Source organism: Vipera berus (genome assembly GCF_964194415.1).
Source record: "Vipera berus genome assembly, chromosome: 3".
Classification (NCBI taxonomy): Eukaryota; Metazoa; Chordata; class Lepidosauria; order Squamata; family Viperidae; genus Vipera; species Vipera berus.
Genome location: NC_138204.1, coordinates 58,054,583 through 58,072,160, shown reverse-complemented (window position 1 = coordinate 58,072,160; position 17,578 = coordinate 58,054,583). Strand labels below are relative to the sequence as shown.

Sequence of the window (17,578 nt, the reverse complement as noted above, 5' to 3'; positions counted from 1 at the left end):
AAAAGTGCTTGCTATATAAGAATATAAATTTATTTCTAGTTCTTTATCCTAGATGGTAGGGAAGGACAGAAATGAGATTGAAATTCAGCAAACATATACTTCTTCTGTTGGCAGTCTTTTACGGTTTGATTTTCAAAATGTGCACAAAAAGGCATTTGCAACTAATTTCCAAATGGCTGTATTACAGCTGTCAGTGAGTGGAAGGAACACCCACAAAATGTGCTTCAATTTGCTTTCTACTCCTGTGGTAAATACTAGCCAAATTGCTCTGTTGTGTGGCAGGGCCATAGCAGGAGCTAGAATTATCAATGTGTGCCTGAAATCCTACATACAGAGATTGAACTCTAAACTGTTTCCAGCCCTGGTATGCTTCAATCATCCTGTTGTCAGGGGAGAAGTTACTCTAGTTTTGCTAGCTTCCAAAATGAGGATTGCGCTTTTACTGATTCTTTCAACTTCAATAAATGTGTGCAGTTGTAGGGTGTTTTTTTTTTAAATTCCAGCAATTCCTAACAAGAAGAAGGATCTGTATGTTTTTATACAACAAACTGAAAGTCACACGTAGCTATTGAGATATTTTTTTAAAGGTTCCATAGGCTCAATGTTTTAAAAAAGATGGAGGGGTTATTATATTACGAGCCCTTTCATGATGATTTCAAACTAACTTGCAGATTGATTAGGATTGGTTTTGCCAGTCAAAATGTTGATATATAAAAGTTATGTAACAAATATATATATATATATATATATATATATATATATATATATATATATATATATATATATATATATATATATATATATATATATATATATATATATATGTGTGTGTGTGTGTGTGTGTGTGTGTGTGTGTGTGTGTGTGTGTGTGTGTGTGTGTGTGTGTGTGTGTAAATTACTAACAAAGAATTAAAGGGAAACTGAGATGCATTTCTGACTGCCTTGTATGCAATCAGCCCAGGTTCGAATCTCAGAAGGGTATAGCTGACTGAGGACGACTAAGGAGTCAGAAATGCATCTCAGTTTCCCTTTAATTCTTTGTTAGTAATTTACACAAATATATGAATTGTCCGGTGTGACTACTGCCTGTTTGATAGCCTTCAAGATAGGCTGAAAACAGGAAATAAAGATTTGCCCCATGTTTGGGGCCTAGCAAGGTAATCTAAATAGTTAACATTTGAAACATATATATATATATATATATATATATATATATATATATATATATATATATATATATATATATATATATATATATATATATATATATATATATATATATATATATATATATATATATATATATATATTTGTTGTCAAAGGAACCACAGCTGTGGCCAATACTTGGTGAGAAAAAGAGAAGTGTTTTACTTTCATACCATTTTTATTGGAATTCTTGCACTGTATTTTCAGGACATGTCTTCAAGAAATTCCTGTAGCATTAGAGTTTTTTGGGGGGAGGAGCAGGGCTTTTTTTCTCATAGAACGCTCAGAACGGAGTTCCGGCACCTTTTTTGGATGGAACCTTGTAGGGTAGGCATGGCGGGTTGTATGACATGTGTGAGTTCCGGCACCTTTTTCTTTTACAAAAAAAGCACTGGGGAGGAGAGAGTACATTGTTTAAAATGTATTGTTTTGGTGCAGTTTTTCCCCCTATTTATAGTATTTTTCTTTTTAGTTCTTTGAAAAGTTTATTTCAGATGAATGACAATTCTTTTTTTTCCCCTTTTATCTATGAAAACACTGGCATTTTATGTGCACCATTGTTTATTATGACATTTGTAGTTAACTATGAAATCGCTTAGTTATCTTTTTCAGAAGGGATAGATATTTTCTACATTGGTCAATAAATACTATTAAATCTTATGAAAACAAGAAAAAAAGCTGAATTTTAATAGCTATCCTGTTGAATAACAAAAGACCTATGCACTATCAAAAAACAGGTTTTGCTCCTCTACTGCTGGAGATTCATAGTTATGCTTTTTCAAATGATGTTTTTGAAGGTTGGTAAAAATTTTGCTGATTTTCTACAAACTGTACCCAGATATTTTAGATAAGCTCTGGTGGTGCAGTGGTAAAATGCAGTACTGCAGGCTAACTCACTGCTCAGTGCAGGAGTTCGATTCTGAGCGACTCAGGGTTAATTTAGCCTTCCATCCTTCCATCCTTCCTTTTGGAGGCAATATGCTGACTCTGTAAACTGTGTACCACTGTGTGTACCACTCTGTAAAGCACTGTGGAGTGGTATATGTCTATGTGCTATTGTTATTGCTAACTGTTGAACTCAGAATCTGACAGCAGCATTAGCATTAGACTATTCATAGATGGTATCATGTTTCACTGTCTGTCCTGTGCTATCAAGTATCAGAAAAAGGCTGAGAAATCTTGCTTACCTAATCTTGGTTACTTGTATACTTAAGATGTACATTCTAGGATTTGTAGTGATGATTTCCTTCCTGCTAATTGGATTAAAATCTGGAGTTTTATTCCTTTGACCAGAGTCATTACAAAGTGAATTATCAAGATGGAATTCATCAAAAATATTTTTCCTCTTTACATTTAATATCAGTTATCGTGGGCCTCTCTTTATTAGGATTTGAAGTACATCCTGGGTATAAAAGTAGAGAGCAGCACAAATCACTATTGCATGCTCATGAAATATGTTGTAGTGATAATTATCAAGGTTCTTTATTAAGATTATAGACATAATACATCAGTTTGTAAAATATCAGGTTACTCAATTCATTGAAGTAAGTTTCACCTACTTTTAAAAACTGTAATCTATGAAAATCTGGAAAATAATTGGTATTTAATTATTGTTTTAATTTTCAGAATATCTTGGAATATTTATTCTCCCCCTCCCCCAATTCCTCTTTTTAGATGTACATTCTTAAACAAATTTATTTTCGATTAATATTTATATAAATAGATCTCAGTGACTATACAGAAGGATAAATATTGTAAAAATAATATTATTTCAAGATTTATATATGTATCCGTATTATTCCCATGGTAATATCTGTAAGGTATTTCAGGTAGATTGTTTACCAAGAAACTTTTTAATGGGAGAGCCCCCAAGATTTTCTTTATCTAAATTACAGATGAAGAACTACAATACAATAATGAGGCTTTAACTTTCCCGACTTTCAACTTTCTTGCTATGCATACATTTTGACTTCTGTTTCTTTATGGAATCTTAAGTGGCCAAAGTCAAAAACCATAATGGACATATTTATGAAAGTTATTATGGGGCTCCTGATATAACTGAAGTTTGGTTCCTATTTTCTAGTCAAAACTCTTACTTCATGGTATAAGGCATAGTTGGAAAACATTGAATGGAAATGCAACTTTGAGCCTTATTCATATGACAGATTTATATATTTGGAAATCTGAGTGAAAATGGAAGATAAATCTTTTAAATTCAGTAACAAGTGTATTAATTAGCTAAGTTTTAAATCATTTAACTTGCTGCAAGAGATATTCATATTTTTCCAAACTATAGAAAATTGCAATATACTCAATCATGATTGGTTTTCACAATTTGTTCAAAATGCATTAGCAGCAATCTATTTCCTGAATTATTATCAGCACTGAAATTAGTTTTGGTTGGGTGATTCCAAATATATAGTATTTTGAATAGAATACTAATCATCCAGTCATAAGAGAAGATGACTTCAACACTTATTTTCCCATTTACTTATTTTCTTGTAACCTTCTGGAAGGAGGCTCTATGTTATCCGAAGCAGAACATCCAGATTCAACACAGCTTTGTTCCATATAGTATCAACCTTGTGAACTCTCAAGTTTCCTCCTTCCACTATGTGTTCAAAATGGACAATGATTAATATTTGTGTGTGTGTGTACACGCACACACAGACACACACACACATGTGTGTGTGTGTGTAGTAGTAGTGTGTGTGTATATATTTGTGTGTGTGTGTGAATAGCATGTGTATATGTGTGTTATGTATGTGTATGGGTGAATAATATACTTTCTTTTGAGAGCAGGCAACAGAATTTCACTTTTAATATGAGCCAGTGTGCTCACAGTAAAAAATGACAATAAAGGTTATCCTATCTTATCTTATTGGGCACATCAGAAAATGTGTGTAAACCCGTGGATCAATGACATTTTTATCCTGTTGCCCATGTGAGTGGGTGGTTAATCTTCCTGCCATCATTGCTGGAGCAGTTGGAAAGAAAACAGCTGTGTCAGTGCAGCAGGAATAAGAAACCAAGGGAAAGAGCTGTCTGTTCAGACTTTCCCTTAGAATTAAGATCTCAATAAGAGGCTTTGCCAAGGCAACCTGAGCTAGATGACTCCATCATGCATAACTCTGTCATGTGAAAGGGGAGGTTGTTGGCCTAAGATTGAGTCAAGTCCTTCCTGTTCAAAATATTTCTTCCTTCTCATACCATAGACCTACTCTTCCCTAGACTGTAGGAGATGTCAGTTTGGCTGTGACCATAGAAGACCAGTTTCTACTTGTATGACAAAAATTGGTGTTCTTGTCAAACTCCATTTGCACTTCTGAAGCTTTAAGAAATCAAGATCTCTGTTGTGATATTTTACACTTAACTATGGATGACCTGCCTAATTTATCAGCAATATTTCAGTGGAAGAATAACCATAGCAACCAGTAGGGCTTCCCGTAACATCATCCTAGTCATTGTAAAAAGTTGTACCTTGCTTTTCTTTCTCATTCCCATTGTCTTTTCCTTCTCTACCATGTCTTTTTAGATTATAACCCTGAATACAGAACTGCCTGCTTTTAATTATTCTGGAAGCTTTCAGATGGAAAATGTGGAGTATTAGCATAAGTAGCCTTGTGGTTCATCATTATGAAACCCCTGTGGAAGGCCTGAGAAATTATTTTGCGGTCCAACCAACTGGAAGCTTCCCATTAACCCCTTATAGGACTGAATTTCTGTCTGCAGATTAAAAAAAAACACGATTTCTCCTTTTCCATGAGGACTAGAAACTCAAGATTGTAAACAACATGATACAACCTGATCTGTGTGAATAACTGAAGAACTGAATTTTTATTTTTCTATTTCAAGACAGCTGTCCTATTAATTGATATTTCCAGAGAAAGAGAATTCACTGGCTACATGGACAATCTGTTTCACTGTTAAATAACTCTTATTCAAGGGAAGTTTTTCCCCCCCTAATATTTAATTAAAATCTGTTTGTCAGCCGGTCCTCTTCATATTTGTTTAATTCAGTCTCATTTTATTGAGAGATTAAATTCTCTCATTTAGTTTCAAGCTACTGCTTCATCTTCCAAGATTCAGTCGTTAATTATGTTTACTGTCTCATTTAACAAGGCTATTGTAGGAAATACTTTGTGCTCTTACTGTTTCAGTATCCATCAAATTATTGATTGCCAGGAAAAGATTATTGAGTTTAATCTGGCAAGATTTTTGACAAACCAATGTTGGCTCCTAGGAATTAGTATTGTTAATTATAAAAAGTACTTTGCCAATATTTTAGAATTTATACCCCATCACTCTGAAGGAACTCCTCATAGTTGATATCAAGATCTACCAAAATATTTTTTGTTGACGATACCCTCGTTGTTGCCAGATAGTTTCCCCTTTCTTTACCCTATCCTTTTCTGTCTTGTAGGAAGGAGTAATTAAAACATGCTTGTAACTCTCATTCCTTCATTTTCCTACCTAGAACCTCATAAATTTTAGAAACTTTCCTCGGCACATTCTTTGTTCCAACGTATAGATGAGCAGTAAAGGATAGTATTCAGCTGTTTGTGTTAACTCACATCTTGAATACAGTCATTGGGAGGCCAAACTCCAGTCATCAGGATATGTTTGCAATTGGTGTGCCTTCATTCCTCTTATGTGAGGGATGTGATCAACACACTTGTGTTTCTGGGTAGATCTGAGTGTTTTCATTAGCGCTGCTTGATTTATTATCTGCCAATAGTCGAGGTTCACAAGAAAAACCTGGTACTACTATAGAATTCCAGTGGCACTGAATGCCTCCTGAGTGTTCTTGAACTCCTGGGCTACCATATTTGGGCTGCAAACATCAGATGGCAATTAGTAAGTCTTTGTTGCCATTTTTTTGGCCATTTGGATTTTTGCAGTCCAAATATGGTGGTCTTGCTTATTCCTTGCCTTTTGTCTCCTTTCTCTGCCGTTCATTCATCCAGTATATGGGGGACATGCAGTGAAAATACCTGAATCTCTTTCAGTATTTTTTTCTGCAGAAGGCAGAGCTTCCATTTTCTTGGGAGATAGTTTACATTGTTCTTGGGCAGAAAAATAAACAAACTTCACAGCTTGCGGGTCATTGATGTAACTGATGCCAGATTTTCTAAAGCCATATAACAGTTTTCTGCATTTCCTTAAACTTCCCTACTATATTTTTTTATGTAAAGCTTCCCTTTTGTGTGCTTCCTTTGTGATATCTCTTGTAAATAGAAATTATTTAACCATGTCCACCAAAGTTGTCAACCGTGATTGACCATTGGCTTTCCAGAATTTTGGATAGAAGATTTTTCGTACTTTCATTTATCTACTCTTTAAATGGAGAGAAAGCTTTAATTTTCTGTAAACCATATACTTTGCCACTTAAATATATTGCCTATCTCCTTCCCACAAGGCTTCCATCAAGAGCTGTGGGAATGATCAAGATGACAGCTGCAGCCATGTGACTGAAGCCTGGCCCCTTTTATACATGCATTGTGGATGCACCATATGTAAAAGGGGAGGGGCTTCAATTGCAAAGTCACTGATGCCATCTTGATTTTCTGAACCGCTGCAAATGTCCTGCATCCCCATCACTTCCGCACTTACTTGGTTATAATAATGATGGTTATTTTAATTTCTATATTTGTTTAAAATCCTCATTTATCTTTACAGATGCAATTTACAGAACTGTGTTGTTTGCCATCATGCTGTGATAGAGAAAGGAAGTGACCTCAAGGACTGTTTGATTGGAAATAGCCAGCACCTGGAAACTAATTGTAAGTGGAATCTAACCAGTGATTGTTAAAAGGGCTGATATTGTAATCCAGTATTTCTCAACCTCAGCGATGCTGGCTGGGGAATTCTGGGAGTTAAAGTCCACACATTTAAAAGTTGCTGGGGTTGAGAAACATTGCTATAATCCATCTTTGTTCCTGGAATTGTCCTCTGTAGCTATGCAAATGAACTAGCTCATTTTTAATCCACTCTATAGATTTAATAACACAGTAATTGTAGAAGGAACTGCTAGAAGCAATGCTTTAGAAGTCCAACCCAAATTAAAATAGTAGAAGCACTTTTGGTTGCTCACTGTAGATTAAAATTAAATTTCAAAATGACAAAACTTAGGCCATGTAAAGAGTAGTAAATTGCACAAAATATTGGTAGGTAACCACTTTTATGAGACCATTTGAATATTTGCAGAAAGCATGCAGAATTTAGAGCTTAATTATTAAAACCCTGTCTTAAAGCTGATTCCAATAGTTTATGCCAGTCCCTTATAAAATGATACCTGCTATTCAGACTTTCAGCATCTGTTGTTGTTTTTACTAAAACTCAGAAATGTACTTGCAGGAGCCAAGAGCAAACCATTAGTTCAAGTGAGAACATGGTTGGGCCAGATTCAGACATATATGTCTACCAATGTTCTTTTTCGGTACTCTGGTTTAAGTATTATTGTTAGAAAACCAGGAGACAACCCCTTGACAATGTATTGAAAATCACTTACACATGTACTTTTCGCCTAATCCTGTGCTAATCTAGGGGTGCCTTTGCTTAGGTGTGGGCCTGTGAAAAACACTACAGGCTAGCTGGATATGCTGGTGGTGGAGGCAATGTGCTTCTAAGGTCTTCAAAATTTGTAATGGAAAGACTGGCTGAGTTTATATATACACTGTATTTACGTTTATTGCAGAAGTATTTACACTATGTTTTTGTCATTTAATTTGGACACTAAGGCAGTTAACTCTCCAGAGTATGGACAAACCCTGTGCAGGATTTTTTTTGTATTTTGTATTTTTGAACAAATTTATCCCTAAATTTGTGGATCTGAAAGTTAGAGATGGATAATATTTTAAAGCAATCAGTAACATCTTTTTGAAAGTCAGACAGACAGACATACAGTGGGGCAAAAAAGTATTTAGTCAGCCACCAATTGTGCAATTTCTCCCACTTAAAAAAATGAGAGAGGCCTGTAATTTTCATCATAGGTATACCTCAACTATGAGAGACAAAATGGGGGGAAAGAATTCAGGAAATCACATTGTAGGATTTCTAATGAATTAATTTGTACATTCCTCGGTAAAATAAGTATTTGGTCACCTACAAACAAGCAAAATTTCTGGCTCTCACAGACCTGTAACTTCTTCGTTAAGAGGCTCCTCTGTCCTCCACTCATTACCTGTATGAATGGCACCTGGTTGAACTTGTTATCAGTATAAAAGACACCAGTCCACAACCTCAAACAGTCACACTCCAAACTCCACTATGGCCAAGATCAAAGAGCTGTCGAGGGACACCAGAAACAAAATTGTAGACCTGCACCATGCTGGGAAGACTGAATTTGCAATAGGCAAGCAGCTTGGTATGAAGAAATCAACTGTGGGAGCAATTATTAGAAAATGGAAGACATACAAGACCACTGATAATCTCCCTCGTTCTGGGGCTCCACGCAAGATCTCACCCCATGGGGTCAAAATGATCACAAGAACGGTGAGCAAAAATCCCAGAACCACACGGGGGGACCTAGTGAATGACCTGCAGAGAGCTGGGACCAAAGTAACAAAGGCTACCATCAGTAACACACTACGCCGCCAGGGACTCAAATCCTGCAGTGCCAGACGTGTCCCCCTGCTTAAGCCAGTACATTTCCGGGCCCGTCTAAAGTTTGCTAGAGAGCATTTGGATGATCCAGAACAGGATTGGGAGAATGTCATATGGTCAGATGAAACCAAAGTAGAACTTTTTGGTAAAAACTCAACTCGTCATGTTTGGAGGAGAAAGAATGCTGAGTTGCATCCAAAGAACACCATACCTACTGTGAAGCATAGGGGTGGAAACATCATGCTTTGTGGCTGTTTTTCTGCAAAGAGACCAGGATGACTGATCTGTGTAAAGGAAAGAATGAATGGGGCCATGTATTGTGAGATTTTGAGTGAAAACCTCCTTCCATCAGCAAGGGCATTGAAGATGAAACGTGGCTGGGTCTTTCAGCATGACAATGATCCCAAACACACCGCCTGGGCAATGAAGGAGTGGCTTCGTAAGAAGCATTTCAAGGTCCTGGAGTGGCCTAGTCAGTCTCCAGATCTCAACCCCATAGAAAACCTTTGGAGGGAGTTGAAAGTCCATGTTGCCCAGCGACAGCCCCAAAACATCACTGCTCTAGAGGAGATCTGCATGGAGGAATGGGCCAAAATACCAGCAACAGTGTGTGCAAACCTTGTGAAGACTTACAGAAAACGTTTGACCTCTGTCATTGCCAACAAAGGGTGTGTGAAAGCCCTAATAAGCAGGCATATACATAGAATGAAGGCTACTGCTAAGCTTGTAAGCCGCCCTGAGTCTTCGGAGAAGGGCGGGATATAAATGGAATTAAAATAAATAAAATAAAATAAAATAAATATAACAAAGTATTGAGATGAACTTTTGTTATTGACCAAATATTTATTTTCCACCATATTTTGCAAATAAATTCGTTAGAAATCCTACAATGTGATTTCCTGGATTCTTTCCCCCCATTTTGTCTCTCATAGTTGAGGTATACCTATGATGAAAATTACAGGCCTCTCTCATCTTTTTAAGTGGGAGAACTTGCACAATTGGTGGCTGACTAAATACTTTTTTGCCCCACTGTACAGTATATGTGCATATGCACATGCACATGCAAGCACACACACACACATGTAGAAAGTGCCCAGGAAGTCTAGTTGACTTCATCATTTCTTTTGATATTGAAAGTATCCTATGCCTTACTTCTGTCACTTGGATGTTGTTCTGCATTCCATCAAAGTAGAGCTTGCTTCAATCTCTCTTTTGCTTTAAACATCGGCTTTCAAGAATAAAGTAACCTTCTTTAATCCTTAAGCCTTAATATAGACCTGAAGGATGCTAATTCAGGAAAATATATGCCTAGCATTACAGAGTAATTTGTTTGGTGGCTGGACTATTTTTACAGCTAGAAGGAACTATTTTCTATCTTCGCTTTATTCTGCTATAAAAGTAATTACAGTTTCTCTTTTTACCCCATACGTTTTCTATCTTAATTAAATATTTGGTAACTTCTTTTATTCTTTTTCCTCTCTGATGAACAGTATCTTAAATTATGAAACATCGGTAGTTTTTATTGTCTTAATATGAGCCAGGAAGAAAATGGAATTACCTTTGAGGCTTCTATTGGTTTTTTTTTTTTCAATTTAAAATATATAGCCAAAATTCAGAATATTACTACTCAGCCAAAGTACCACAGAACTGTAGTATTATGCTTTGTTATTTAGTTATTTTATGTTTAATTAAATCACTTCACTTTGCCATTTTATAATCTTTTCATTGCAAATTCTCATTTATATTCTGATCCGTATTTCTGACCTTTCTTTTCTGAGGTGCTGAAACACTGCCTCCTTAAAGTGTTTCCAGAAGTATGAATGTTAGTACATCTTTTACTGTGCAATACTTTTTTAAATTGAAGATCCAAGATCTTTTTGAAAAAGAAATAAGTATTGTATATAAATTATCGTTGCTAGTTTAATAAGTTGCTTTATTACGGCACTGTAAGTTAAAAAAATCATAATCAAGATAAATTGATGCTATTCATAGTGACATATATTCTGCTTTCTGATGTCTATAACATACATAGTTAGCTTCTACATTATGTTTAATCAGATTCTCTTTAGCTAGTAGCTGTCAGTAGTCTTAATCCAAATTCCAACAGAAACCATGCCTCGACTGCTTGTCACCTAGCGATTTAAAATTCATAATTCTTCTGTAATAATGATTATCTTTTAGTCAAGAGGTCGAGAGAAAGCTCCTTTGAATGCAGAAGTCTATCCTGGATTAGAATCCACCACAACAGGAAACTGTTCTGTGTGGCCTGAGATTCTTTGTAAACAGCCTATGTGAGTCAGAGACCTTGTTGTTAGCGGTCCAAATCACCATATGACATTTGTATAATAGCAACTGTGCATCTGGAAGGTCTTAGAAATTTAACTCTAGGGAACTGGCTGTGTACATCAAGTGCCATCTGTATATGACCCGACTCTCTGATTGTATATGAAAAACCCCTTGCCAAGAATCCGCAGTCGCATATATCTCCTTGTTATTGCTTCCTACTTTCCCTTCTAAGATGGGCTAGGGAGCCCTTCAAATGCAGACCACCAGCTTTTACGCTCACTGGTGACGACTGCAGAGCATTGCTGCACAACATGCTCTTTCCTTTCACTGCCATGACTTAATTTAGAAAGTTCCTCACAAAGAGTAACCAGTTAGGCAGACAAGATAGAAGTACTTTTGCTGTAGAGAGGCACTTGTCAACGCTGCTAACATCGAATGTTATTGCTTGACATGAGATGAAGAAGTAGCTATTTCATATGTTAAACTTGTGTATTGCTTTAAGACTTGTGTATTGTTTTAGTTTAAAATTGGTGGGAGGGAAGAGTAGGAATGCACTTTGAAGGCCATTTGTCCCTCTAAAGAAGATAAGGCATTGGCGGTTCTTCTCACGGAAGTGAAGCTGATTCTTTAAATTAATTGGAGAATATGATTAATGACAAAATTAGAAAGGTGGAGAATTGTGTTTAATTATATCGTGCAAGGGGCGGAGATTTCAGATTCCAGCTTCCTTCCAGCAAGCATTTGCCGGTGTATTAGGCTAATAAAAGACTTTTAAGGTAAACAATGCCTCAGAGTCACTTGAAAAGCCCATACCTCGGAAACTTGACAGCACCTGTGAGAAGGCAAAGCAAGGTTGGACAAAGGAAAGGCATTACACAAATACAGGTTATCTTCTGGCACGCCAATAATTCTTCCTAGTTCAATAAGACTCTTCAGCAAGCAGTCTGTTCATTCAATCTTTTATAACTGTAAAGATAGGTAAAGATTCCCCCGCACATTCGTGCTAGTCGTTTCTGACTCTAGGGGCCGGTGCTCATCTCCGTTTCAAAGCCGAAGAGCCAGCGCTTGTCCGAGGACGTCTCCGTGGTCATGTGACCGGCATGACTAGACGCCAAAGGCGCACGGAACGCTGTTACCTTCCCACCGTAGTGGTCCCTATTTTTCTACTTGCATTTTTACGTGCTTTCGAACTGCTAGGTTTGCAGAAGCTGGGACGAGTAACAGGAGCTCACTCTGTTACGCGGCACTCGGGATTCGACCTGCCAAACTGCTGACCATTTGATCGACAAGCTCAGCGTCTTAACCCACTGAGCCACCGCGTCCCTTTTTTAACTGTAAAAGGGTGTAAAAGAGATATTGGATATGCAAAAATCTTCTCTTCGTTCTCTTCATCTTGCTACTGCTACAGTTAATTTTAAAATCTGTCCACAAATAACGCCTTTTACTCAGCTTACATATACACGGAGAGATATTTGTATGCTTTTTATCTGCAAAGCAGCATTCAGTGTAGCTTAGCATATTACAAATAGTACAAAAACTCCCACGTTAAAATACAATATTTAATTATAATTTATAAAAGTGATAGCCTTCAGTTACAAATGCAAACTGTAAGGAATAGTATAGGATAATTAAAACCTGGAACCGGGGGGGGGGGAAAGCTTGTGAAAAACAGTGAAGTTTCAGTAACCTTTTTTAAAAAAATTATCCACTGTACCTATGCTATGGGGGAGAGAGAGTTCTAAAATGTTGGTTCCCCTACTCTGATTTTGAAAACAAACTTATGGCTGATCAGCACTCATAACTCTACAGAAGATATTAATTCTGAAGTAACCACACAGAGCGACACATTTCCCCTAGATAAATGTAGGCAACCTGATATCATAGACTAAAATCTGTGATAAAGTCCTAAAATCCCTCCTGGGTGAACATTTGGGCGTTGTAGTCAAACTATCTGGCGTTTAATAAACTACATTCCTTAGCCAAGGTATCAAAGAGTTTGTGGGAAAATATCTTAAATGCATATAAGCTTCTTCCCTTTCCCAGTGGGTTGTATGAAAGTCCCCCCTTGAAAGAAATCTCTTTTTTCCCCTGTCTCCTCTCTACTGAGTCCAGTGAGCTCCCCCATTTTGATTGTTTCTCCTGTGAATATTGCTTCTCTTTCTTTCTGTCCTAGCTTGCAATCCTTGGAGAGGATTAAGCTTCCAGTTTCCCCTGGCACCTACTGAATGTTTTTCCCAACAAAAGAAGGACACATCAGCCCTTTGGTAGACATAATCAGTGGTCTTCCTCATTGAAAGGCTCTCGCGTTTTCTTGGCTTTGAAATATATGGGAAGCAGTCCGGGTCAGCAAATGATTACTGAATCTATTCTTTCCTCCATAATAATTACAACATACTGTATAGGTATCATGTCAGAAGTATGGGAAGGTGTGAAATTCAGGTTTTGGAGCAGAGCCAGTAGTTTCCTGCTATGGTTAGAAAAATGGGCATTTATTCCTCACGTCCAGGGAAGTTTATTCGTTGATTCTAATCATTTATTTATTGCTTTCCAGGAAAAGAAATCTTAAATAGATTTACAATTAAAGTTACAATGGGTTAAAACATTTTAAAAAAACATACTTTAAGGCAGAGGTCCCCAACCTATGGGTCGTGGCCAACTACCGGTCCATGGCCTTTTGGCCACCGGCCCGCATGAGTGGCTGGCCAGTGCACGGGCACATGTGTGCATGCTCAGCCCCTGCCCTTGTGCCTGCTCTAGCCGAACCACAAATCTCACACCAGCGCTAGCCGAGCCACAAGCCGCAAGCTGGCGCTAGGAGAACCACAAGCCTCTCGCCGGCACTAGGAGCCCCATTTGCAGAGCGTGCATGCTCACAGCCCCGTTTGCGTGGAGCCACATTTGTGTGCAGCCACACTTGCGTGTGTGCACATGCGCACATAAAGATGCCTGTCCTTCTCTTTCCCACCAGGCCGCCAACCCAGAAAGGTTGGCGACCCATGCTTTAAAGCACTATATGTATTTTTATTTGTTCAATCTTATCCAATTCTCAAGGACTGCCTTGACAAATCCCTGCTATTTTCTTGGCAAGGTTTATCAAAAATGGTTTGCCATTGCCTCTTTCCTAGGACTGAGAGAGAGTGACTGGCCCAAGGATACACAGCTAGCTTTGTGCCTAAGATGGGACTAGAACTCAGTCTCTTAGTTTCTAGTCTGATGTTTAAACCACTATACCAAACTGCCTCTCTAGACATTATATAAACAGTGAATAAAGAGAAAATCAAATCAAACAGACAAACAATAGAAACTTAAAACTAATAGCAGGAATGAAAAATTGAAAACACGAAAGCATTAACACATTAGAGGTTTGGAAGAATAAAAAAATGGCTTTACTTGGTGCCAAAATATACAGTAAGGTCTGGCTGGTTTAGGCATCCATCAGGACTCACTATTGTTTTGCAGAAATGTTTTATGCAGGTATATTCAAAGGAAGCCTGATTGTCAATTCATAGTTGAGCAGTTTTGGGGTATGGGCTTAATGCTGTTCTGGAAGCCAGCAGGCGTGTGCAGAGTGGAGGGTGGCTTTGTGCCATAATCATCAGAGAAAGGGTTGGTTCTTTCTCTTTTGCTTCACCACACAATCCTGCACCACCACCAAGGTTGCTGGTCAGCTGCCCTTTGGGAGGTTGAACCAGGTCCCAGGACCAGTATAAGGGTTTGGTGTGGATTGGAAAAAACTAAGCTTCCTTGTTGCCCAAAGTAATGGAGGACAGGGGCCAGAGGAGCTGGGTTATGTCCACACCAGCTTTAACTAGCCAAACAGTGATGAGTTGATCCCATGGCCAAAACAGAGCACTGTCTGTGACATCAGCAGCATAGTTGGTAAAGCATGCCAAATTGCACCCACAATAAAACTGCCAATGTTTGTTGCTTTGATGCCAAAAGTAAAATGCCCTGAGTTCCATCCACTGTCAAAATAAAATCTATGAGTGGAACACATTGGCCATACGTTCCTGTTTTCTGCGCTAAATAGCCTGTTTCCTTTTTCTCTCCTAACTACGTGGAATTTCCAGAGCTCTTCTCTCCCACCCAGAGATTTGTGTTGGGAAATATTAAGCCAAGCAGTGAGGAGGTCGCAAGTGGGGAATTAGCTTTGAATTCTTGCACAGCCACAAGAAATCCACAACTCACCCTCTCCCCCAAACTCCCTAGAGGCTTGTTTATTTGGTCCCAAGAGAAGGCAAGCAGTCTGGGGAGATTCCTGAATAATAGGCAGAATATAATAAAGTAATTAGCTTGAATTCTGCACAGATGGTGTGCCTGACCCACTATGAGTGTGATGGGCAGTTTCAAATTTTGATAAATAAATATTCAGTTCTTGCATTTGCTCTTAGTGTCATCAAAGCTCTTATGCTTGGGGGAATAGGGACCAAAAGAGTTGCACTTTAAAGCCACATTCGTGGAGGTGCATACATGATCCTTTGTATGTCTACATTTCTGTAGCTTCATTCCGATGCTCGACTCAATGTTTCTTTTTTAAATGCTATTATTAAAAGTGTCTCCAGTTTTTAAAAAGTGTTCATACGTAGCAGAGTCTTTCGGCAGTGCTATATAATAGAAGATTAATTTGGTGCCAGGGACTGTACTGTATTTTATTTAAAAGGATTTATGAAACACTGTGTAATTGAGTGAGTAAACTGAATATTTTTGAGCCCCTGAGGGCTGGAGCTTCGTGGTGGTCCTGGGTTTTGGCCCTAACCCCTTCTTTCTTCTCTTCCCACACACTCCTCCTTCTCTTCCTCCTCCTCCTTTATGGCTTAGCTTTGCCACCACCACCAGCAGCAATCTGTCTGGGGCTAATTGAGCAAATAACAAGGAGATGCTTTCATATTCACCCCAAGGCAGTGTTCTCAAGGAGAGATGCTGCCAGAAGATATCCGCTATCCAATTGGGGTGGGGAGAGAATACTTTGCCATTAGTATCCAGTACTATGTTAGAGTTTGTTGGAACAGAGTCATTGTTGTCCTTATGTTTGCTCAAATTGCACTGTTGTATACGATACTGTAGTCCATAAACTCCAAGAGCCCAGGTTTTCTGTAAGCTTGTCACACCTACATTTTTCAAGGTCTGATTCTTCTTGCACCCCCTGTAAAATAAGTGCTGCATTCTCTGAGTCTAAGCCGTTCAGGTGGGAGCTCCTGGGACCCCTGTGCCAGGCAACCTGCCTCCCTGACATTCTGTTGTGGCTCCAAATCTTGTGTGCCAGAGATGCTCTTGGTCTGAAGCATTCATGCCAGCAAATTCTGGGACAGTTTTGAAAGTACCTTCTTTAATCCTTCTTTTCTGTGTGGTTTGAATGCATCTGTAGCCCTGCCAATGTCAAATAAAAGACAGCCTGGTCAAAAATTTCTGAGGAGGTGGAGACTTTGTAAATTCTTATCTGGCTCTGAGAACAGAATGAAGCCAGTTGAAGAAGCGTTAACCAGGAATTGAAAAGTAATTGTGGGCCCACTTCCACGTAGGGCTAACCCAAGAAAGTTGAACAGTGCTTAGGCTTGGAGAGCACTACCTTCCCTTTAGGCTTATGTTATGTGATTCTGTTCCTGCCAGCAAAAACTGCTTCTCCCATTCCAGCTGTGTTACTTGACTGCAGTGATACAGACATGAAAGTTTTCTCATTCAAGTTCTGAAATCAGGTATTTGACTCAGATTGGAACATTATATTTGAGGCTTTCACTTTACCCCCATCACCGCCATACGCACCACATAGTCTCTTTTGTGTCACAGTGTACAAAGCATAACCTCTCTCTCTCTCTCTCTCTTTCTCTCAGCTAAACATGCAAATGAAGTTATTATGGGCACTGAACAGCTGATGGAAATCTGAGTCTGGCAGAACTGAAGAATGGATTTCTGGCAACCTGAACCTATAGCTCAGCTGGAGATTGTGCTACATGAATTTCTCCTGGCATAACTGACACTGACAGCCACCCCTGCTCCGACTTCTTCTTTACCTCTTAATAAAGAAATATTTACAGTGGCATCTGTCTGTCTCCTTCATTTAACTAGTTCCCTGCTCCTCTTCTCATTGACAGGCAGGCTGCTTTGCAGAGGCTGATATGGTTCTTGTAAATCCAACGAACTCACTTTGTTGCCAGCCAAGCTAAGAGCCAAGGACCACACAGATTGTGTTCCGCCAAAAGAACAGCTGAGCCAAAGTAGCTGCAATGAAAGTGCCAGCTCCCTGAGTACCACTAATTAGAAAAGGAAGGTAGTACATGTTGATTCAACTTTGCATATGAGGTTAAAAAACATTAGATAAAGGGAGAAGAAAAAGTGGTGAAGAGTCAGAAAAATACTCTCTATTATATCAGTTTGGACTGTGAATAGTGTGGTTATCTTTTTCTAGAGTGGAATTAATTACCAGCTTCTGTTGTCTGTAATTCCAAAAATTATTGTACAAACTATTTCAATCATAAAAAGCTGT

At 38.3% G+C, this 17,578-nt stretch overlaps 1 protein-coding gene across 3 annotated transcripts in view; it reads left to right on the top strand.

The window, feature by feature from the left end:
- The window catches only part of EIF2B3 (eukaryotic translation initiation factor 2B subunit gamma), a 105,549-nt gene extending 88,418 nt beyond the window's left edge, over positions 1–17,131 (top strand). For 2 of the 3 annotated variants that reach the window (XM_081324566.1, XM_081324567.1), the window contains 2 exons: positions 6,886–6,989; positions 16,926–17,131. In XM_081324566.1, the coding sequence (XP_081180692.1) occupies positions 6,886–6,989; positions 16,926–16,978 (157 nt within the window). In that variant the 3' untranslated portion in view covers positions 16,979–17,131. The remainder of the gene's footprint in view (positions 1–6,885; positions 6,990–16,925) is intronic. The other variant, XR_014026022.1, reaches the window with a different exon arrangement.
- The last annotated feature ends 447 nt before the right edge of the window (positions 17,132–17,578 follow it).